The following is a 24,621-nucleotide window of genomic DNA, read 5'->3' on the forward strand; positions in this document are numbered from 1 at the left end:
AAAAAAGTATTTAGTCAGCCACCAATTGTGCAAGTTCTCCCACTTAAAAAGATGAGAGGCCTGTAATTTTCATCATAGGTACACTTCAACTATGACAGACAAAATGAGAAAAAAATCCAGAAAATCACATTAAAAATCCTACAATGAATTTATTTGCAAATTATGGTGGAAAATGAGTATTTGGTCAATAACAAAAGTTTATCTCAATACTTTATGTACCCTTTGTTGGCAATGACAGAGGTCAAACATTTTCTGTAAGTCTTCACACGGTTTTCACACACTGTTGCTGGTATTTTGTCCCATTCCTCCATGCAGATCTCCTCTAGAACAGTGATGTTTTGGGACTGTTGCTGGGCAACACGGACTTTCAACTCCCTCCCAAGATTCTCTATGGGGTTGAGATCTGGAGACTGGCTAGGCCACTCCAGGACCTTGAAATGCTTCTTACGAAGCCACTCCTTCGTTGCCCGGGCGGTGTGTTTGGGATCATTGTCATGCTGAAAGACCCAGCCACGTTTCATCTTCAATGCCCTAGCTGATGGAAGGAGGTTTTCACTCAAAATCTCACGATACATGGCCCCATTCTTTCCTTTACACGGATCAGTCGTCTTGGTCCCTTTGCAGAAAAACAGCCCCAAAGCATGATGTTTCCACCCCCATGCTTCACAGTAGGTATGGTGTTCTTTGGATGCAACTCAGCATTCTTTGTCCTCCAAACACGACGAGTTGAGTTTTTACCGAAAAGTTATATTTTGGTTTAATCTGACATTCTCCCAATCTTGTTCTGGATCATCCAAATGCTCTCTAGCAAACTTCAGACGGGCCTGGACATGTACTGGCTTAAGCAGGGGGACACGTCTGGCACTGCAAGATTTGAGTCCCTGGCGGCGTAGTGTGTTACTGATGGTAGGCTTTGTTACTTTGGTCCCAGCTCTCTGCAGGTCATTTACTAGGTCCCCCCGTGTGGTTCTGGGATTTTTGCTCACCGTTCTTGTGATCATTTTGACCCCACGGGGTGAGATCTTGCGTGGAGCCCCAGATTGAGGGAGATTATCAGTGGTCTTGTATGTCTTCCATTTCCTAATAATTGCTCCCACAGTTGATTTCTTCAAACCAAGCTGCTTATCTATTGCAGATTCAGTCTTCCCAGCCTGGTGCAGGTCTACAATTTTGTTTCTGGTGTCCTTTGACAGCTCTTTGGTCTTGGCCATAGTGGAGTTTGGAGTGTGACTGTTTGAGGTTGTGGACAGGTGTCTTTTATACTGATAACAAGTTCAAACAGGTGCCATTAATACAGGTAATGAGTGGAGGACAGAGGAGCCTCTTAAAGAAGTTGTTACAGGTCTGTGAGAGCCAGAAATCTTGCTTGTTTGTAGGTGACCAAATAGTTATTTTCCACCATCATTTGCAAATAAATTCATTGTAGGATTTTTAATGTGATTTTATGGATTTTTTTTGTTCTCATTTTGTCTGTCATAGTTGAAGTGTACCTATGATGAAAATTACAGGCCTCTCATCTTTTTAAGTGGGAGGACTTGCACAATTGGTGGCTGACTAAATACTTTTTTGCCCCACTGTATATGCTGTTTTAAATAAGAATGTTCTTTATTGTTCAGGTTATTCCCATGATACAAACACAGTGATGGTTTAATAATATATGTCCTTTGTTTGGTGTTTACTTGAATTCTACAACCTCAAGGCTGTGACTGACAGGCGATGCTCTTACGGTCCTGGCTTGGTGACAAAGATGATAGCTTTCATCTCTCAACCACTAACACAAAATGAAACACATTATTTGGTCATTTTGAGAAAGATTGTAATTTAATCCATTTAACCTGGTTTCCATTTTTGATCAATCGCATGGTTAAAACACTCCTCAGTATAGTAGTTTTCATTTCTGGGTTAATGTGACCGCATTGACGTTGCATCATGCATGTTACATCTTTGTAAATGTAATTTGAAATATGGATTCTTTATTTCCCATATTGATGTGATTTTTGTATTTAAATATATAAAGAAACGAATAGGTTAGGATTCATCACCCAAATCAAGTTATTAAAATGCCGATGATTGTCTGGTAAAGTAAGTCTGAAGTTGGTATGAAAGGGCAGTCAAACATAATTTATATATTATGACAGTAATTACATTTTTTGGTTCATCAAACTGTTTCAATAATAAATGGGCGTTTGAGTTGACTCCTGAAGAACATTTGAAGAGGGGAATAATTCTTGCCATGATCACATACACATTCAAGACTCCTGTTTTTCTCTCAGGTTGGTTATGGCATTTTCAATGGTGTACACTGTATATGCAAAAGTAAGTGGATAACCCTACAAATGAGTGGATTCAGCTATTTTGGCCACACCTGTTGCTGTAAGGTATATAAAATCGAGCACACAGCCATGCAATCCCCATAGACAAACATTGGCAGTAGAATGGCCAGTAATGAAGAGCTCAGTGACTTTCAACAACCTTTCCAACAACTCAGTTTGTAAAATGTCTGCCCTGTTAGAGCTGCCCCGGTCAACTGTAAGTGATGTTATTGTGAAGTGGAAACGTCTAGGAGCAACAACAGCTTAGCTGCGAAGTGGTAGGCCACACAAGCTCACAGAATGAGACCGCCGAGTGCTGAAGTGCATAAAAATCATCTGTCCTAGGTTGCAAAACTCACTACCGAGTTCCAAACTGCAGCTGGAAGCAACGTCAGCACAAAAAACTGTTCGTCAGGAGCTTCATGAAATGTGCTTCCATGGCCGAGCAGCAGCACACAGCCTAAGATCACCATGAGCAATGCCAAGCGTCAGTTGGAGTGGTGCAAAGCTCGCCTCTATTGTCCTCTGGAGCAGTGGAAACACATTCTCTGGAGTGATGAATCACGCTTTACCATCTGGCAATCTGATAGACAAATCTGGGTTAGGCAGATGCCAGAAGAGCGCTACCTGCCCCAATGCATAGCGCCAACTGTAAAGTTTGGTGGAGGAGGAATAATGGTCTGTGGCTGTTGTTCATGGTTCGGGCTAGGCTCCTCAGTTCCAGTGAAGGGAAATCTTAACGCTACAGCATACAATGACATTCTAGACAATTATGTGCTTCCAACTTTGTGGCAACAGTTCGGTGAAGGCCTTTCCTGTTTCAGCATGACAATGTCCCCATGCACAAAGGGAAGTCCATACAGAAATGGTTAGTCGAGATTGGTGTGGAAGAACTTGACTGGCCTGCACAGAGCCCTGACCTCAACTCCATCGAACACTTTTGGGATGAATTGGAACGCCGACTGCGAGCCAGGCCTAACCCTCGAACATCAGTGCCCAACCTCACTAATGCAATTGTGGCTGAATGAAAGCAAGTCCACACTGCAATGTTCTAACATCTAGTGAAAAGCCTTCCCAGAAGAGTGGAGGCTGTTACAGCATCAAAGGAGGGACCAACTCCATATTAAGGCCCTTGATTTTGGAATGAAATGTTTAATGAGGTGTCCACATACTTTTGAAGGTAAATGTTTTGTCAGTATCTGCAGTCTGGTTTGTACAATTTCAACATTTAATGAGAAAGCTTGCACTGCATGTATTTGTTTGGACCATTGCTCCCGAGATGGTGAGGGACTCTCTATTCACAGGTTTGTGGTTATTTATTGTGAATTTTTGTCTGTGGGTCAGAGACCTCATTACCATGATTTCTCACCTATTCGGTTATTTTAATTTTTTTACGTGTCTGAAAGTACACTACAATATCAATATACTCGAGAGCAAGGAAACATCCCGCGTGCACCACATCTTTCTATGGGCACAAGCGCTGTTCATGACAAACGATTCACACCCCCCTTGTTGGCGGATGAAACATTTTGCAGGTTTAAAGCTTATTTCCTGTATTTCTACACATTTTGTCATGGGGTGCAGAGAAAATGTTGCCGTTTTAAAGCAAATGTAATTTCAATTCTATACATTTTGCCATGTATAATGTGTCTTCATGTGATATGAGTGACTCAAACATGAAATCTATTGGTTAAGAAACCTAGTAAAAATGTTTTACCTGACATGGGCTAGTTCTAAATAGCACTAAGGTATGCAATGACTGACATGACAAAAACAGATGCACTACCCAATTTCAAAATTCGATGATTACAACTTTCAATAGTAAGTTGAAAGCCGGACTGAGTTCCTTAAATTAGATATTTGAACCCTGGGGCGGCAAGGTAGCCTAGTGGTTAGAGCGTTGGACTAGTAACCGGAAGGTTGCAAGCTCAAATCCCCCAGCTGACAAGGTACAAATCTGTCGTTCTGCCCCTGAACAGGCAATTAACCCACTGTTCCTAGGCAGTCATTGAAAATAAGAATTTGTTCTTAACTGACTTGCCTAGTTAAAATACATTTATTTAACACGCACCCCATCCTCCCCACAGTTTGAGAACCACTGCTCTAAAGGTCAGGCAAGACAATGTTATCACAGGTTAAGTTACCTAATTCTTCAGAATGTGTATTCAACATTTCATATTTTTACTAATAACCTGTGAGAAATGTAAAGGTAGTGATGCATTTATTGAACAGAAACATATATTCCTTGCACATACACAAGTCATTTCTCAGTTAATTAAAAAATGTCTAGGTCAGTGGAGCATAAGACCTACAGCTATTAGAAGTCTTCAAACTGTCTTAATAATATACATGACAAAACATTAAGATTTATTATACTTTATTTCAATTGGAACGATCAAAGTGTATACAATACTCTGAATTTAAAAGCAGTAATCACAAAAAGCTCTTAAGGAATCCAGACTTACAGTAATCACAAAAAGTAAATTCTTAGGTGTAAAACCCTTGAAGGCACAATCATAGACATGTGAATATTTCACAAGATTTCTTATTGCTATGACATTACACGAAGGCATAGTTGCAGAAGATGCATTGAGTAGATTACATTGACTTACACAAGTTGTAAGGCCATTGTCAGTGTCAAAACCTACCGCTTAATAAGCACTTAAGTGCCAAAGGCATTACATTTAACATGGACAAGGTTCATTTTGAAACATTCATAATGCTTAAAAATGGAAATTTCAACTTCATATTCCTCATCTCCAGCAGCTCCCCAACATCATGTGAAAATGGCACGTTTCTATGTTTTGTAGTAAAGCTGGAGGAAGATGGTTTCCAATGACATCATCATTGTGCACCAATTATTTGGCATTGCCTACTAATTGTTTGATGTAATTGGAAACACTTAACTCTCATTTTTACTACAAAACATAGAAACACGATTTTCACATACTGTTTGTTGATGTTGGGGTTGTGCTGGAAATGAATATGAAGTTGTACATTTTTTCAATTTCCATATAAAATGTAATTATATTGGAAGCTCTTACTCAAAGTTAAACTCTTAGTTACTCTTGCATAAATATTTGACATGGTGTGTGCACTTATATTTGCATAAATATTTTACAATAGAAAGAAAAGAATGCACAGTGGGTACATCAGTGATTCAACAGCAGTAGATACAAATAAATACATTTAAAAAAGTGAATATCAGGTCTCTCCTTGCTCATGATCAGTTCTTTCCACCTTGAGGGATTCGAACCAGTGACCTTTCAGTTACTGGCCAAACGCTCTTAACCACTAGGCCACACTTATCCATGACTTCAAAATGTAACAAGGGGTAGGATAAACAACTAAAGTAATAAGGTAACTATTGCAAGAAACTGAAGTAAGGAATGTTGACTGATGAGGGTTTCCAATCAAACCACGAGAATCCGATCACAGGTTCAATAATGCGTCAACGAGCTAACTACACTAAGACCATTGTTTATCCGACATGTTCCTACCACACAACATGGACTTTCTGATTAAGGTTGATGTACTTGTACCTAGCCCTACAATAATTATCCATTTTATTTGGTATTAGATTAACTCCTGTGAATATACCAAGTAGTATAGCAGGAGCAAAGGCAAGTCATGATAATGTAAAGAAAAGAAAAACAAACATAACCCTAGAAAACAATGAAAGACGGCTTTGGGATGAGCAGATATCAAAGTATAACTAGCTAATTAAAGTCCACTGAATTGTAGGCACCATGGAGTCACTGTGCAAAGGCCTGGACAGATCCATGTCACTGATTAAATGTACATCAACATACCGAGGGCATCCAGTTCTATTCTGCCTGAAGAGGAGACCGATTTAAAAAGTTGATTAAAAAAGTACCAACCCAATGACAAGAAATGTGCGCATACGGTAAATTAGTATAAAAGGGAATTCCAGTAGCGTAGTGTTACAACAGCAAAATCTGGTCAAATAATAGTAGCCTGGAATGATTCATTAATTAGTTCTAGAAAAAAAGCATTCCAGCATGCATCCTGGTTTCTGAAAGAAACCTGGAAATTGAATCTCAGCCTGACTCCTCATGGAGACAAAAGTGCATATGAGCAAAGGAAACAAGACCTTCATAGAGATTTCTTGATCCAACACAGTGACAGCAATATAAAACCACACAAACTAAATGGAATATTGGAGTAGAAGCCTAAATCTTTCCCTCCATCCTACAGTTCCCTGGCCCACTCCTCACACCTTACAGGGCATGCTTGGGAGAGTTGAGGCCTTGCAGGATGCTGGGCTTCTCCTCGATGACACGCACCAGCAGGTTGTCTATGTACTCCTCCAACTCAACGATCTTGAAGTCCTTCTTGGAGAGCTCCGTCTGCTGCTTCACCACCAGGGTAATCAGCTCCTCCTGGGTCAGCTGGGTGTATGGCCCACTCTCCACCTTACCTGGTGCCTGAGGATGATGGAGCAAACAGAGTCACAGATATTAGCGTTCTATCACTGCTTTCAAAAAGGTAAATAGACATATGAACATGTAGTACCTTCATATTTCCCAGTGAGCTGTCATAGGTCTTCATCTCTCTCACCACTGGGGTGTTGATGAGAGCATGGCTCTCCATGGAGCTCATGGGCTTCACTGGGTGAGGCCTGGAAAGACAAGATTAAAGAAAACACTAAGAGGGTGGAGCATAACAATTGTTCACGGAAGTCAAGAGATTAGTTGGAAATGGAATGAACAGAGGTCTATTTCAGTTAGACTCCAGTTACAGAAACCAGGGAAAATGACAAACAAAAACTGTCCCAATGTCCCATCATGAATCAGAATAGGTGCACTGACAACCAAGACTTTTCCCAAGATAAAATATAAAATAAGAGAACTCAATAGCATATCCCATGCTCACACCAAAACCAAAAATATGAACACAATTCCCTTTGATCCAACGTCCAAATGTTGGACATTTGACACTTAAAATCTCTCCAAATACACAATTGTTAGACTAGACTTGAGGCGTATTGCCCATTACACAGACATAGGTTGATTGAACAGAAGAAAATCCCCCATGCCGTGAAATGCATACAATCATTGAAGGGCTAAGGGCTGGTTATGACCTCAGAGGGGTTCAGGCTCACCTGAGTGGTGTTAAGTCTGTCCGATCTCCATTGCTACTCAGAACAGTGAGTGGCTGCACCTCAGAGGTTGAGACCCAGGCCCGTAGCAGGGTCTTACCCTCAGCCCCTGCCTGGGGTTTGGGCTCACCTACTGACTGGGGAGGCTCAGGAGAAGTCAGGTCAGAAGACATGCGGGAGAAGGTAAAAGGGTCTGTCCATTTCTCTTTCCTGGCTTGGGGTTCTACCTTTTCTCTACTATAGAGATTTCTCTGTCTAGTATTTTTGGGTTGCGGCTCAAGTTTGACAGATCGTGTAGTGGCTAACCTGATTGTCTCGTTTTCTCTGGGTGAAGGGTCTTGTTTAACCAGCTCACCCTTTCCCATGGCTCCTTTATTGCTCAAATTAGCCGGAGGCTGAGGTGCTGCTCGTTTATTTTTCCTTTGAGAAAATAACCTTTGAAAAGCAGGACTGGGCCTTCCTGTTTTTTCTTCCTCTGGATGTTTTTCTGAGTCACTGTCATTACAACTGGAGAACAGATCGGTTGGGTTGTTTGGCACAAAAAGCTTAACCAAATCGTCAGTTGTCAGTCTCTGTTCAAGCTTGTCGTCTTTCTGTGGTCCTACAGAGAACAAGTCATCGCCACTGTGGCTCTGCTCTAGTTGGGCCCATGGGTCTTTAGGCAGGATCTCAGCAATGGGGAAAGGGTCATCAAACGTCTCTTTCATAATGAGTTCCAGTTGTTTTTTGTGAATGTTGCTTTCTACAGAGTCAGTAGCTTTAGCCATCGTTGGACTACTTTCCATGATGTCCGGGGTTGAGACTGCCCTCATCTCAGATCTGTTCTCCTGCTGTACAGTGGTATGCTCTGCTGATGTTAGCTCAGGATCTGCTTGCTCTTTGCTGACTAAACTTTGTCTGGGTTTGGCTGAGGGGATCTCTTTGGGAGCGTTTGGCAGTCCTTTAAGTTCTACAGATGAACCTGACACCAAAACTTGTGGTGTAGGTCTATTAGGCTTTTCTAGTCGGAGAACAGATTTGCCATCATTGGCTGACGAAACAGATGTGTTAAACACCTTCCTTGCATCTTCCCGAGGTTTCACTGAGGGTACATCTCTGCTCTGAGCCATAGGATTTGTAGAGACTAAGACTTTGGAGACGAAGGTGTTGTGTCTTTCAACAGATGGATTATTCTGTGCAGTGCTCTGGCTTTGCTTTTTGTTTGAGTCGGCCTCTAGTCTACGGGGTTTGGGAGGGGGGATGAGCGCTGGTGAACTGTTGGGCCCCACTCTCCTCCAAGATGAAGATTGAACTTCCTGAACTTGTGTCCGTTGCTGGTTTAGGCGTTCTGCTGCCCTCTCCTGCAAGTAGGAATATTTGTCAGTAAGTGGAGGTGCTGGGGAGTCGAAGTCTGCGCGTTCCCTTTTCCTTTGTGAAAATCCCCTTTGAAAAGTAGGACTGGGCTCTTCTGGTTTTTCCTCTGGATGCTTTGAGTCACTGTCATTACAGCTGGAGGACGGATCTGTTGAATTGTTTGGCGTAAAATGTTTATCCAAGTCATCAGTTTTCATTCCCAGTTCAAGCTTGTCCTCTTTCTGTGGTCCTCCAGAGAACAGGTCATCTCCACTGTGGCTCTGCTCTGGTTGAGCCCATGGGTATTTAGGCAGGACCTCCGCAATGGGAAAAGGGTCAGGTTCAGAAAATGTCTCTTTCATAAAGCGTTCCAGTTGTTTTTTGTTATTGTCGCTTTCTACAGAGTCAGGTGAGGGTTGCTTTTCACTGTTAGCAGTTACCTCGGTGTTCTTTGCCATGACTGGACTACTCACTCTCATGTCTATGGAGGCTGCACTCATTTCTGATCTGTTCTCCTGCTGTACATTGGTAGTAGACTCTGCTGCTTTTGGCTCAGGATCCACTTGTCTCACTGGCTCTTTGCTGGTTAACCTTTGTCTGGGTTTGGTTGCGGGGATCTCTTTGAGAGCGTTTGGCAGTCCTTTACGTTCATCTGTACAACTTGACACCAACACTTCTGTTAATGTAAGTCTAGTAGGCTTTTCTATTGGGAGAACAGAATGGCCTTCACTGGCTAAAGCAACTGATGTTTTAGGCACCTTCCTTGCATCCTCCCAAGGTTTCACTGAGGGTACGTTGCTGCTTTGAGCCATAGGAATGGTAGAGCCCAAGACTTTGGAGACGAAGGCATTGTGTCTTTCAACAGATGGATTAGCCTGTGCAGTGTTCTGGCCTTGCTTTTTGTTTGAGTCCATCACTAGTCTAGGGGGGGCTGCAGCTCCAGGTTTGGGAGGGGGGATGAGCGCTGGCGAACTGTTGGGCCCCACTCTCCTCCAAGATGAAGATTGAACTTCCTGAACTTGTGTCTGTTGCTGGTTAAGGCGTTCTGATGCCCTCTCCTTCAAGTACAAATATTTGTCATTGTGTGGAGGTGCTGGGGAGTCGAGGCCTGGGCCATCAACGCTCATCTCTTCTCCAATGAGCTGAGATGTGTATTCCTGCTGTCTCTGATTCACTTCTGCAATGATATGGTCCCATTGAGTCTGTCCTTGTACTCCATGCCTCTTCTGTGGGAACAGGCGATCATAGTCAGGAAGAGGTAGAGGAGGTCTTTTGGCCTCAACCTCCTTAATTGACACAAGAGAGCCACAATTAGCAGACACACTTCTGGAGCCTGCATTGGGATTTCCATGCAGTTCCATTGGGCTGGGGGGCAGAGGAGCTTGCCGCTTCCTCTCAGATCCGATAGGGGAAGATCCTATGGCAGTCAGGTTCTCAGTGCTGCTGCAGGGGGACTCAGAGGTGCTCCGTGTCTTAGGTGGAGCCAGGGAGGAGTGAAGGTTGGAGAACATATCAGGAGACTCAGAAGGGACGCTAGAGAGAGGGGATTCGGCGCAGGACAGGGAGGGAGATTGTTGCCTATGGGAGTCTGAGTTGGGGGTTTCAGGCTGCTTCAGAGACTCCAATCTGCCAAGGAGTGAAAACAATGCTTGGAGGTCAGTGTCTGACCGTCACAATATACCAGAGTTATGAGCATGCCCAGCACAGCTGAAATAGTCAACACACCTCTCATGAGTTAGCCTAATCTTTGTGTGGTGTTTCATTCCATCAAGATCTTATCTTCACATGTGATGATGCACCCCAAATGCTTCCAAGAAAAGAATGTCAGAAAAATGTGTGCTCTTTCCAGGCTGTCTGTTCTTCATTTGGAGCCCTAATGATGATAATTGTGTATACCCAGAGGCTTTTCTGTCTGATATTTCAAATGATCGTTTTCATTTGTTTCAAAATTAAAGAACAATCAAGTTATGACAAAAATATCCTATCCTGTCTGATACAGCGAAAATGAACAGGGACCCGCTCAAACATTCTGGCATTCTTTTCTTGAAAGGAGAAGGTTACGTCATCACACCTGGTAAGGTCTTGATGGAATTCAACATAATTTGGAAATATTGGAATGCCCACAATTGCCTTTCTTTTAAAAACACTTAAAAAAGGTAGTTATGAAAAACATAGTACATTTACTTTAGGATGGACCATTTCATAATTATTGTAAAAAGCTCAAAAACATAGGCTAGTAAACAAATCCAGATTTAGAATGTCTGAATTTCAAATAAGAGTAGGCTATAGTGAAACTAAGTATTTTCTTCTTTAAAGGAATTGGGCTATATTGAGTGGACAACTCACCATTAGGAAAGAATGGTTCAAATAAATCCAGAAAACAGAAATAGATGAGTGGAAAAACAAAGCCTTGTTTTCCCCAGCAGACATTTTCAGTGTAGTTAGTCACCCTGTGCGAGCGCACGTCATCACTTCCAACCTGTTCTGCACCATACCATTCCGTTTCAGACACACACACACACACAGGTTCCACACTACAGACCAATCAGCACACTGGCCAAACAGGTCCATCACGCACCAAATGGAATTCCTTAAGGCTTTTAAGAGCCTTAAGACAATCAAGAGGAACAAAGAGATTAAACTAATTGCAGCCAGCATAGATTGGAGACATGGCCTGGTGTACAGATTAGTTCATCCTGATCCAAACCACCATTTGATCACTAAAGTCACCAGACAACCAATTGCAACTGAGAATAACTACTAACTTCAGTTGTATATCATATCAAGCGAGGAAAACAGCACCACAGCTGTTCAATACAGTAATTTCCATGAAAAAAAAATATTTTAAGAGAGTTATAAGAATGCAGTAGTTCAGTAGTGACAGTTTGGAAAATGGGTGATAAAGGCTACCAAGGCAGTCATTGTGATCATTTGCATGTGCTGGCTCTGAGGTCAAAAATTCCACCACTAAATATCATGAAAACTACAGAGACAGAAAAAGGTTATTGGTTAGAGTTACCAGATCAGTAGTGAAATACATTGTGTATATAGTAGCTCCACTTACCATTGTGTTCCGTCAGAACATCAGGTAGGCCTACATTACATTAGTAGGCTGACATCAAAACTCACAGCAGATAGAAGGCCAAATCCTAACTTGAGATCTGCACTATTAAAATCATGCATTGGTGGGAGATTTGCGCAATGTTTGGACATACTTATTCAGATCTCAAGTTAGAAAAGAGCTGTAAGTGCATGAGAATGAGACTGACACCTACCTGGGCTTGACTGCAGACACCTTGGCAGTGCGGTTGGAGTTGAAGACTGCAGCGCTCGGGGTGTTGGTGCCGCAAACACCCTTCTGGTGGTCCACTGGGCTCTCCTCAAATGGGATTGGAAGGTCTGGACTGAGCAGAATATCCTTGAATGGGTTAGCAGCATGGCGAGGGGCAGGAACAGGGACCTCCAAATCTCTGGTGCTGTGACTGGGAGATGAGTTGGGCCTCACGTCATTGGCGACACTCTGCTGCAGCTCTTCCTTCTTCTCCTCCTTCTTCCTGATCATACCAAACAGAGAGGACAGCCTCTCAGTCACAGAGGCCTCCTCCTGTTGTTTCTGCTCCTCTGCCTTCTTGGCCTCCTCCTGCTGCCTCTGCTCCTCCCCCAGCCTCTGAAGCTCACCCGCCTTCAGCCGCCTTCTTTCTTCCGCTAGCCGCTTCCGGTCCTCTTCCTCTTCCTCCTGCTTCTTCCTCCTTGCCTCATCCTCCTGGAACCTTCTCTCCTGCTCCTCCTGTTTCTTGCGTTCCTCCTCCTGCAGTACCTTGAGCTGCACTCTTTGTTTCTCCTCATTATGTCTCTTCTCCTCAGCCTGCCTCTTCTCTCCCTCTTCCTGAAGGCGCCTTTGCTCCAGCAGAGCCCTATCCCTATCTGCAGACTCCTTTCTGTAGGTGTTGACAGGGGCGACCTTGAGGGAGTCTAAGGCGGCATCAGATGGTTGCCTGTGGCTTCGTACATCCTCCACTGAGCCCTGACCAGAGCTGTTAAGGCTGAGGGTGGACCCAGACATGGGTTCTACCTCCTCTGCATACACATGATTGCCGTTGATGCACGTGCTGTTCGGGTCTTCTTTCTGCTTGGATCTGCCCAGAAGAGAAAAAGGTCCTGTAGACACTTTGCTGTCATTGCTGCCTGTGCGCTTGTGGCCCAGGAACTTGAACTTCTTTTTAACTGTAGATAGAAAGAGGTTACTGCATATGCCAATTATCATTACTCAAATATGAAAAGGTCAGCAGATAGTCAAAATGTTTAACTGAATAGAAGGAGCTCACCATCAGGAGAATCCACATTGAGGCCAGAAGAGCGACTGCCACCGAGGGACGCGTTCTTCTCAGGAAGAGTGCCCAGCGTGGACATGGACTGGGAGACATTGCGCTGCAGGTTGGATTTAGGGGCAAAGAGGGACTTGAGCTTGGATTTTTTCTTGGCCCCAGGGGACTCTGGGCACACTGAGTGGGAGTCAGCCTCTCCCTCGCTGTCAGTGACTACCTGGCTGAAAGAGGGCACTATTGCAGAGGCCGAGTCAGAGAAGCTGTCCTTTTTTTTCCCACGCACTTTGTCCTTCAGCTTTCCGATGCGGGAGCGTGGTTTGTCTTGCATGGAAAGGTCAAACATGCTGGCTGTTAAGTTGTTTCTCATGAACTGGATGTCCATCATCACTTCCCCTCTGACCTTGTCCTCCTTTCCATTCTTATCCAGCAGTTTGTACCAACTGAAAATGAGAGACAGTCAGAGAAAGAACAAGATTAGATCCTCCTGTTCAATTAATTAAAACTACTGAAAGGTCAAATATGACCGGAATTGTTTATTACGCAACCAATGACATTTGAATTAGCCTAGCCCCTAGGTAAAACCTTTTCAACATCACCACGATTTGCCAGGAAATCAGATGTACAGAAATTGTGGTCAAACATGACTTGATAAAAATTGCAGAACTATAAAAAGGACAGACCTATGACATTTCTAACAGTTTGAGGTCAGGACCTAGAATAGATCCAGCTCCTCTAGTGTTGACGTAAATCGGCTGTAAACGAATTGCAGTTCAACTAAGTGTCCTTTGCTTTGTGTATACGTGTCTCTTAAGTGAAGACCAGACACATACATGCCATTGACTGGCATGCACCCTGTTCCAGCAACCACTGGGCCAAACAGATAAAGCAGACAATTACTCCTTTGTTCTGCCTCTGCCCTCATCTCCTCCCTTTTGAGCACATTGTTTATGCCTACTCAGAACAAGGGAAAGGCAGAAGTGTTTGAGAGCCTTTTCCATAACCATGACAAAACAAGCTAATAGTATGCCCTGTCACACTGAGTCTCTGTGATTGCAGAGACTGCACTGAACAAAAGCACTGCTAGATTTGTTGGTAAATTAGTAGACAGGTAACGCAAAGTATAGCTTCACAGACTGTCGCCCAGGTGAGTTCTCACCTTTCCAAGACCAGAGAAACACATCCAATCCATCCTGGAGCAAGTTTAGTGCAAGACTCTTGCAATAGGCTTTTATTTGTTTTGCATATTCAGTGACTTGCAGTATGCCACTAGTCTTTTTGCATATTTAATTAAGTTATCATATAAATGGAAGTAAACATTTTTTGGACTGGCTTATAAAAAAGGCAGCCAATAGAGGCTAAAACTCCCTGGTTAAATCCAGTGTCATCACTGAACCTCCAGGTTAAGGTCAGCAGAGACCAGGAAAGCATTCACAGGGTCAGAGTTGTGATAGATAAGTTGGGGCTCTAGGGAGCAGTACACATTCTTCCCTGATGACATCATCCATCCATCAGCAGGAAAAGGTTCAAGGAAAACAAAAGACAGCAGCTGGTCCCATTTTACTCATGGTAGATCATTAGCCTACCTACATTTAGGATGCATTCAGCTGAAGTTCTCTGTACTCTGCTGGGCATTGATCAAATCAATTGTCACAAGCGCCGAATACAACAGTTTTAGACCTTAGCGTGAAATGCTTACTTACAAACCTTTAACTCGATTTCTTGAACTGCATTGTTGGTTAAGAAAATATTTACTAAATAAACTAAAGTAAAAAGAAAATCTAAATCAAAAAGAGAACACATTTATTTAACCAAGAAAATCCCATTGAAACCCAAAGTCTCTTTTTCAAGGGCGACCTGGCCAAGGCAGCAGCAACAATCGATGCAATAGATAAAACATACATGATCCAGCCTCAAAATAAAAGCATTTACACTCTGTAAGACTCCCATCAATATTTTAAATTAATTCTGTGGCACTAACATATCTAGATGAAGCATGGATCATAGATTATTCCATGCATCTGGTGCACAAGAAGAGAATGCAGTCTTGCCTAATACTGTGAATGTATAACTAGGCTATATACAGAGGGTACCGAGTCAATGTGCAGGGGGTACAGGTTAGTTGGTAATTTGTAGTGACCATGCACAGCTAAACAAAGAGTAGCTGTTTTAAAAAAAAAATCAGATACTCTATGTGGTTCATGTAAAAGATCAGTGCAACATTACCCTGTTACTGGTGTACTAAAACAAACATGACCAGACATGATCCTGCAGGAAGTCAGGAAACATGCATGGGAGAAAACCTAGCCCACCTTCCATAAAGCTCAGCAGAGCACTACAGGACTCCTAAACTGTAGGCTAATGAAAGCTGTGCTAAAACTTCTCCAAGCATTACTAATCTTCTTCCCAAAATGGGCCATGCCAAGTAAAACAGCAACTACCAACTTCGGTTTATGTAGTACTAGTTGGACTGAACACATCAGTGAAGGGATGTTATGAGTTAAAGGAACAACGAGTTGACAAGGTACATACGATAGCATTTACAGAGAAATAGAAAACCCTAGCCCTTATAGAGGAGTGGTGGTCTGTCCTGTTGGACCGGTTCTCTGAGAAAGTGGTAGAGGCACAGACTTCTGAAGTATAATGATTAACATGTCACATCCATCTAATGATTAGGGTTGGGCAGTATCCAGATTGATACAGTCATACTGTCCTTCTCTCATTCTGTGATTTACGGTGTTACCGGGTTAGTACACAAGGGGGCGCCAAAATAACTCAAAAGTGCCCATTGGGAATCTTTTATTTTTAAATTGTACCTTTATTTAACCAGGCAAGTCAGTTAAGAACACATTCTTATTTTCAATGACAGCCTGGGAACAGTGGGTTAACTGCCTGTTCAGGGGCAGAACGACAGATTTGTACCTTGTCAGCTCGGGGGTTTGAACTCGCAACCTTCCGGTTACTAGTCCAACGCTCTAACCACTAGGCTACGCTGCCACCCGGCAGAATAGTAATAAAATTAGCACAAGTAAATCGCGCATTTCCAATAAGGCTGGTAGCTAAATATGCTAACAAATGCAAACAAAAATTGCAAAGACATGCAATCCAGCTCATCAAGTTATACACATTCAGTACCAGTCAAATGTTAGAACACATGCTTCGTCTTTATTTTTACTATTTTCTACATTGTAGAATAATAGTGAAGACATCAAAACTACGAACTAACACATATGGAATCATGTAAACAAAAAGTGTTTAAATTAAAATAGATTTTATATTTGAGATTCTTCAAAGTAGCCACTCTTTGCATTGATGACAGTTTGAAAACTCTTGGCATTCTCTCAACCAGCTTCACCTGGAATGCTTTTCCAACAGTCTTGAAGGAGTTCCCACATATGCTGAGCACTTGTTAGCTGCTGTTCCTTCACTCTGCGGTCCAACTGATCCCAAACCATCTCAATTGGGTTGAGGTCGGGTGATTGTGGAGGCCAGGTCATCTGATACAGCACTCTATCACTCTCCTTCTTGGTCAAATAGCCCTTACACAGCCTGGAGGTGTGATTGATCATTGTCCTGTTGAAAAACAAATGATAGTCCCACTAGGCCCAAACCAGATGGGATGGCGTATTGCTGCAGAATGCTGTGAAGCATTTATTTGGGCTGCAATTTCTGAGGCTGGTAACTAATGAACTTATCCTCTGCAGCAGAGGTAACTCTGGGTCGTCCTTTCCTGTGGCGGTCCTTATGAGAGCCAGTTTCATCATAGCGCTTGATGGTTTTTACGACTGCACTTGAAGAAGCTTTCAAAGTTCTTGACATTTTCCAGATTTACTTTAAAACATGGTCAGTCATTATGTACTGTCGTTTATCTTTGCTTATTGGAGCGGTTCTTGCCATAATATGAACTTGGTCTTTAACCAAATAGGGCTATTTTCTGTATACCACCCCTACCTTGTCACAACTGATTGGCTCAAACCACAATAAGGAAAGACATTCTATAAATTAACTTTGAACAAACCTGTTAATTGAAATGCATTCCAGGTGACTTCCTCATGAAGCTGGTTGAGAGAATGACAAGTGTGTGCAAAGCTGCCATCAAGGCACTTACATGATTCCATGTTATTTCATAGTTCAGTCTTCACTATTATTCTACAATGTAGAAAACAGTAAAAAATAAAAACCCTTGAATGAGTAGGTATGTCCAAACTTTTGACTGGTACTGTACATGCACACGAGCTACCGAATATCATTGTTGGAGAGTTACAAGCGAATGTGAACGAGAGACATTGTGCAAATGAACAAAGTTGATAGATGCTTGTCTGAAGAAATAACAGTATTGGCTCTGGAGCAGCATGTTTATACCCTGTGTGGAGTCTGGAGTCACTAGGGCAATGGGCCTGCCTGCTCTGAGTAGAGGGGGGAGGAACAAACAGGCCAATGGAGAGTCACCTTAACTAATCCACTTAGATTAGTAACAAGTTAAACTTAAGGGTTGCATTAAATGCTGAATTCTGCATCCCCCCAAAAATGCATAAGAAATATATATCTTATACCTACAAATACTTCAGTGTCATGTCTGCTCATCAGACTAATATTCTCAGGTGAGAATTCACAGGCATTCTATCAGCAGACAGCGCTCTGACTGATTTGTAACTACTTTTCTCGGTGTAGCCGCATACTTCTCTCTGGTAAAATGTGAGAAAAACTAAGCAAGACATTAGAAAGAATGTAGCCAGCTTCATTTCCTATGATAAACATTAGAAATATGATGGCCATGCGTAGTTTTTGCCAAAAGACCTTTCTGTTTCTTTGTAAACTCATTTACTTGAGAGGTTGCCAGCCAAATGGCATTGCTCTTTGTTGTCATCTGATTAAAATGAAACCATTTTCTGCCAAATGTATTTTCTGTGAAGGAAAACTTGACTTTCAATATAAAAAGCGACCCCCGTCTACACAGCTGGATTCACCTGGTCTCGCTTTCTCCTGATGTGCCATTTACAAACATGTGACTGGCTCAAATGTTCTAGGGAACTGTGGTAAGCTTCAAAATGTAAAATAATGTGACAGGTCAAATGAAGACGTATTCCTAACATATTGCACAAGTTAACTGCAGGTATTTACTTAAAAAGTAACTACAAATATGAAAATGTATTGAAAAACTGCAAAGAAAGTGTCAATGGTATTGACAGTTTTGAAAAACATCCCGTGGCTATTTCCAAATACCTCAGTATACTTCCCAAGACTACTAATGACTAACATGACAGACTAAACAGTATGGATTTGTTTATTGACAGAAGATCGGTTGTGGGCCTTTGAGAGAAATATAGAAGAGAAAAAGGGGAAAAAAAACAAGTAAACTTCTTGAGTCATGCACATAATTACATAGGCCCATTTCATGATGAATTTGGTGTGGATAAATAGCCTGATTATACTTTAGACATCTCATGAACACAAAACAGGCCTACAGCTAGCCAATTTCCAATGTGGATAAGGACACACCAAACATAGGCCAATACCGTTGTCAGTAGTGCCTCCACATTTTTGTATATCCAAGTTGGAACTTGCTCTTTCAACTAATAGGCCTAAGAACAGTGATGGCGCATGTTCAGAGCCATACCCAGAACATGATCAGTAACATGGTGTGTTATTTGGTGTCAGATCATTTAACTTTGTCTCATGCTGAGAAAATATTCTACTACATTGTGAGAGAGGACAAAGAGCTCCGAATGCAGGAGATCCTAGTGACTTACTTCAACGTCAAAACCTGACCCATCAGCATTTATTTATTTAATTTTTTAACCTTTAACTAGGCAAGTCAGTTAAGAACAAATTCTTATTTTCATTGACGGCCTAGGAACAGTGGGTTAACTGCCTGTTCAGGGGCAGAACGACAGATTTGTACCTTGTCAGCTCGGGGATTTGAACTTGCAACCTTCCGGTTACTAGTCCAACGCTCTACCCTGACGCCCCAGTATTACACTAAAGTAGGTCAGTAATAGAACACCATGCACTGATAGGGGAAACAAACAGCAACATCCAATACCCTTTTTGTGTTGAGAGAAGGAGCAAGAAAAGGCAAGTGAGAAGAAAAGTAAAGACTAGTAGAGAGAACTTTGTCATCAAAAGCTATACAAACCGATTTAGTAAAATCTAGATAAGGCTCCAGATATGTGTATAATAAGCAAGTGAATTAGGTAATGGAAGTACTGTACACATGCTGCCCGTGTGGCAGCCTAAACAGAGAACATTTTACACAGGAGGATACAACCATATGACTAGTAGTCACTCACTGCCCTCAACAGCAATTGACAAATAGCCTACAATTCAAAAGCCAGCAGTCTTAAATATTAAAATCAGTGTCCTTCGGTCTAGAAAACAGTGGCTGTTAAATTAACACTATTACATAAGGCAAGGGTGTGTACATTTTTCTTGAATTATTCATGGTTTACCGTGTTTTGTTATGAAGCTCGTTACACCCATGATGATGGGCCTAGCCCATCATTGTTGTGAATGTCATCCATGGATCCCAGCTCAACAACATGTCAGTGTGATGGTGTGATTAACCCTCTGCTTTAAATAACCTTGTAGGTACATGGGGAATGTCAGGAATGTAGACACTGGTCAATATTCCTCTTAAATTAGATATGGCCCGACCATAAGCATTACCTGATCCAGCGGTGAATGCCAGAGATACAGTAGGCTTCACAGTTAACACTAATGAGCTGGAATTTCCCAACTACTTCCACTCTTTTCAGAGGGAATTCCTCAAACAGCTAGGTTAATAATTAGGCTGGGTTCAGATATCAACTCAAGTAGGCTATTCACTGTCTTGACTCAACATAATCAGATTGCTTTCCCACCAGCTCCATGACTTCACACACTCAGATCTTTTTGCTTCAATCAATATGAGAGTTACTTACTCGGTCTTTTTGCGGGCGCTGTTATCGTGTAGATCAAGTAGGTTGATCACAGCTCGTCCCAGGAGCTTGTCCAGTCCCACCAGAGCTCTGTGCATTACTATGATGTATAGTGTGCAGCGTTCAGCATTGCCATGGTGGAACAGTGGCAGGTCAAACGTTGCCTCTTCCTTCCATACCGGTGCGACACATTTTTCGGCAACCGAGGTAGAAAACTTGTCTTTGGCCACCTGCATGATGGCATAGGCATCGTTGGTTCCATTCTTTCCTTTGATCCTCAAATTCCTGGCTTGGAACACGGTCACCTGCACGCTTGTGGGATACCACTGCTGACTTTGGTCAGCCAAAGACATTTTCAAAGCTTTAAGCTATTACAAAAATACTAGTTTTGCAGGTTTTAAGATATCACAACGACTTTGTTCTCACTTCAAGAGACTGACTCACCAAACGGTAGCTCGTCGTCCTCTATAATGTGGACTGTAGCTGATTATGTCGTAACACTTGACACGCCTCCCCAGTTCACTGTACAACACCGTCCACGTACGTAGGCCACACCGTGACTATGCCAAGGATAGTCTGAATAATGTAGCCGACCTTATATAGCTATCAGGGTCAATTAATGCAACGCATGTGTTTGTCCTTACTAACCTAACGTTACTGGGTATCTAGCTACTATAACTAGTTAAAGATTAAATGTCGCCAAGAACTTGCTAACGTACACCCCAAAATAAACTCAGACGTTTCGATAGGACCATCGTATAATATTTTATTCTACAATCGAATTATACTCTGCTATGTCATAGAAAGGTAAAATACTAATACAACGGCTATCCACTGACTGCAATACTTGCTTTTCACAGCATCTCTCTTCTTGTTTTGACTTGTTTCATTGTTGAACAATAAACTTCCTCATCAACCATTGTTACCGCCCATACTCTCCCACAACCTATCTGATTGGTAAGGATTTGCGTCAATAAATGAAAGACCTACCGTGATTGGACAGTTGTGCTGGTGCCATTGTAACGTGAATTACGCAGTCTTTTAATCGACACTAGGCACAGGTCTAGGATCAGTTTACAATCCCTGAATCCCCAGGACGATGATGACCTTCCTACACCCTCAGGCTTACTGAATTTCTGTCGTTTGCTATGTTTCTTGGTACACTAAACGGAACAAATTGTCATAAAAAAAAAAAATTGTGACAAAGGTTTCAGCTTTGTTGAACAGACAGGGTAAAGAAGTCACAAATTATACCAGAACGATATTAACGGAGGCCTCAGAGACAGCTGATACTCAGACAGTCTGCAGACAGCAATAACTGAGTTTGTCTCAGACTTCTTCATTCCATTCATCTCATGCTCATATCAGAGAAGCAAAGTTGCACCATCAGTATGAGAACAATGACAAGATACGAAGTTGTATTTATTTTTTATTTTGCATCAGTTTTTTCTATAAGGCACAGTCTGAATTTCTTGAACAATATATTATTGAATTAAAAACAGTTATTTGTCACAATCATTTCATTCTGATGTCACTGTGACAAATTCAAATATAAATATACATACAACATTTTGAAATCTCCCTTTTTCAATTTGAGATGAAAGTGGACACAAAACTTGGGACTAGGGACCTATCACCAATGTGATGAATGTTAGTAAATGGATGAAATGTAAATCTGGGTAACCATGAGTGAAAAGATGACACATTTTATCATTGTGTTCTTGCACATTTTGACATTTAATACCTAATGTAAATAAGTGGAATAAGAAGTTTAGTTTTTTTCAGTGACAATGTGTTGTAGAAGGTAAACTCAAGAATATCAGACACAGGTTATATAAACATGTTGTGACCAGCCACTACTGCAGGTTTAGCAGTTTGACATCCCCTCAACAATGAAATACAATACATGTATTCACGTATGTGATACCACTGCTTTGTACTTATCACAAATCTGAGCTTTGTGAGTTTGAGTTATTAACATTAACCCAAAGGGAGATTTCAGGACCTAGAATAAGGATACAATCTATGAAATGCATCCAATTAGCTAAACACTGATATTGAGGTAAGCTCTGCTATTCTACAAAATTCTTTGGCATAATAATTACCCTGAACACATTGGAGTTGTTTCGAGGAGCTTATCTAAGATGCAGTGAGTTGTTGCATTCTTACACACTCTGAAAGAATACTCAAGATCAAAATAGCATAATATGGTTTTACACAGTATTGGATGAGAAAGTGTGTGAAGAAACATGAGGCAATTATGTAGATAACATGAATCAGTTCTGTCATCATACATTTTGCCTTTACTCTGAGCTATGTACATTAACAGAAAAAAATAGTGTAGAAGTAGTTGATTTTTACTGTAACAAGTTTCTAAGCCATTAGTTTACGAGGTAAATGTGTGTGTGTATGTGTGGGGAGCGTGTGTGTGTGTGTGTGTGTGTGTGGGGGGGGGGGGGGGGGGGGGTCAGTAAGCACTTACTGTATCTTGATTAATGTGTTAGAAACCAGAGCCATTTCCCACATAATTTAACAAGCGTTAACATAGTCTCCTGATGCAGATGACAAACTGAACATGGTTTTACTGATGCATCCCTTTGTCAGCGCATGAACAATGATGTTTGAAATCCTGGAGGGGGCAGTGTTTAGATAAGTGTAAATCCAGAGATTTGAAACTCCGAGGGTGTGAGAGCACAGGGGTGCGTTCAGTTCGATTGAACATTTTGTACACTGTGTAACCACTTGTACTGAATGACACATTTCCCAAAATTGTTCTTCAACGTTGTGGAACAGACTTTGAGGTACGTTTTCTCCGTTTGGTGGGGTGTGGCTTGAAGCAGTGAGTGACATATTTAAAGGGTAGCGGCCATGCTGACAGCGTTCCACAGCCCACAACCCAATCCCTCCCTGTTTTTGAACTGGTCATTCAGAACAGCACTGTTTCCGTTTAATTGAATGTTACAGTACGTTTTTATCCCGAACTGAACATAAGGCCAGTAAGGGAAAACGGAAAAAGGAAGAAGGAAAAATAACCAGGAACATTTCCGAGTACATGCCAGGGTCAAAGAAACGTCACTCTTAGTTCATTTTATCCAAACACTGATACTTGTCCAACCTGTTCATGAAGGGGAGAAGTTCCCTCTCAGTGCTGATGCGTATTTGAATCCGAGTTTTAGTAAAAACATATTATTTTACAAACTGCATTCTCTCATCCTAGATTAAGGATCTCACACACAAACACATATTCACGGAAACACACGCGCGCGCACACACACACACACACACACACACACACACACACACACACACACACACACACACACACACACACACACACACACACACACACACACACACACACACACACACACACACACACACACACACACACACAATAATACAAGTCAACATAATAAGAGCAAAAGGATTCTTCACAGAGGCAATGCACAGCCGTACTGTAGAAATGGACAATCTCAGATACCATTTCATGCTATAGTTGATATGCACAGAATAAGAATACAACTGCAAATTTCCCCTTTAAGGTATCCAAAATCAACATCTTATGTCAATTTTAGACTTAGCTTAGTAAAACTTCCTGTGAATAAATGAGTATTTTAAGTACACAAAAGACAGGCCTTGAATTCCTGGCAAACCCAACAAACAGTTCATAAGTGACAGAGATGAAAGTACACATCCCATACCATCACTGTGATGGAAGCAAAAGTAAGAAGCAACACAACCCCATGATCTATCTCCAACCCCATGATCTATCTCCTTTACACATTTAAAATAAAAACCTCTTCATGAGCTGAATCCCAATTTGAGATCCACAAGTGCAACTTGAAGTTCTTTGCAAGTATTTAAATGAAATGTACGAAAGTCTCACCCAGCGCTCTGAGAAGGGAAATTCTAGGTGATCTGGAGGTTTTGGGATTTTACGTTAACTGAATGTTTCAATAAGACTTTTAGCAACACAACTAGTCAACTTTATTGAACTCCAAGCACAGATAGGACACATGGAAATTCATTTCCTTAGGAATTAATCATGCAAAAACATGTATTTTTTATTGTGATGCATCAGTGAGATTCAAATCTCTATTCATGGAATTAGTCCACTGCGCCACCCGGATGGAGCTAGCATGCCATGTTTTTTTTACGAGTACAAAGCTTTTAATTTTAGTCTATTCAAACGGACCCCATTTTACAGGGAAAGAAGCACTCGTGTATGGCCAATTAGTGGGCAAGGCCAACACACCCGAACACACAAGATACAAGATAAAGGATAGAAAGAGTTTCATTGATGCGGATGAATGGAAATATATGTTTTTAAATAACATTCTTAAGACTTCTTCTGAACGTTACTAAAGTTTTTTTGTGTTTTTATGGAAAGTTAATATACTCGGAACAATTTGAGAACATTACTTTAATTAGAACCTTGACGAAGCCTGTAGAAAACGTTATTCTATGGTAATGACATTCCCAGAGAAGAACGTTGTTTCTTAACGTTCTTGGAACAATTTGAGAACATGACCTTAAATATAACCATGACACTATTTTGATTTTCTAACTTTATCTTTAACTCTGTATTATTGTAAAAGGACCTGTAAGGAAGCATT

General features: G+C 41.6%; 1 protein-coding gene across 4 annotated transcripts; it reads right to left on the minus strand.

Moving 5' to 3' along the window:
• Positions 1-4,672: 4,672 nt before the first annotated feature.
• On the minus strand, positions 4,673-20,943 carry LOC109879590 (rab11 family-interacting protein 1-like). Of its 4 annotated transcripts, none has more exons than XM_031820130.1 (7): positions 20,450-20,911; positions 20,009-20,235; positions 13,092-13,531; positions 12,042-12,990; positions 7,438-10,392; positions 6,849-6,954; positions 5,030-6,760 (listed from the first exon to the last, which is right to left on the minus strand). In XM_031820130.1, the coding sequence occupies exons 2-7, from the start codon at positions 20,101-20,103 to the stop codon at positions 6,554-6,556; spliced, it is 4,752 nt and encodes a 1,583-aa protein (XP_031675990.1). In that variant the 5' UTR covers positions 20,104-20,235; positions 20,450-20,911; the 3' UTR covers positions 5,030-6,553. The 4 variants fall into 4 exon arrangements, with proteins under 4 accessions (XP_031675977.1, XP_020327363.1, XP_031675990.1 ...); XM_031820126.1 differs by having other exon boundaries at positions 20,009-20,338; XM_031820117.1 differs by having other exon boundaries at positions 4,673-6,760; positions 20,009-20,911.
• Positions 20,944-24,621: the final 3,678 nt, after the last annotated feature.

This window comes from Oncorhynchus kisutch, linkage group LG3 (genome assembly GCF_002021735.2).
Source record: "Oncorhynchus kisutch isolate 150728-3 linkage group LG3, Okis_V2, whole genome shotgun sequence".
NCBI classification, from domain to species: Eukaryota; Metazoa; Chordata; class Actinopteri; order Salmoniformes; family Salmonidae; genus Oncorhynchus; species Oncorhynchus kisutch.

Bases quoted from the DNA above. Each gene is read 5' to 3' on its own strand.
- LOC109879590 (XM_031820117.1), bottom strand. From the start codon at position 20,358: ATGTCTTTGGCTGACCAAAGTCAGCAGTGGTATCCCACAAGCGTGCAG. The intron at 6,955-7,437 runs GTGAGCCTGAAC...TTGTCTTTCCAG, and splicing joins ACAGACTTAACACCACTCAG to GCCTCACCCAGTGAAGCCCA. The intron at 6,761-6,848 runs GTACTACATGTT...CATCATCCTCAG, and splicing joins GCTCACTGGGAAATATGAAG to GCACCAGGTAAGGTGGAGAG.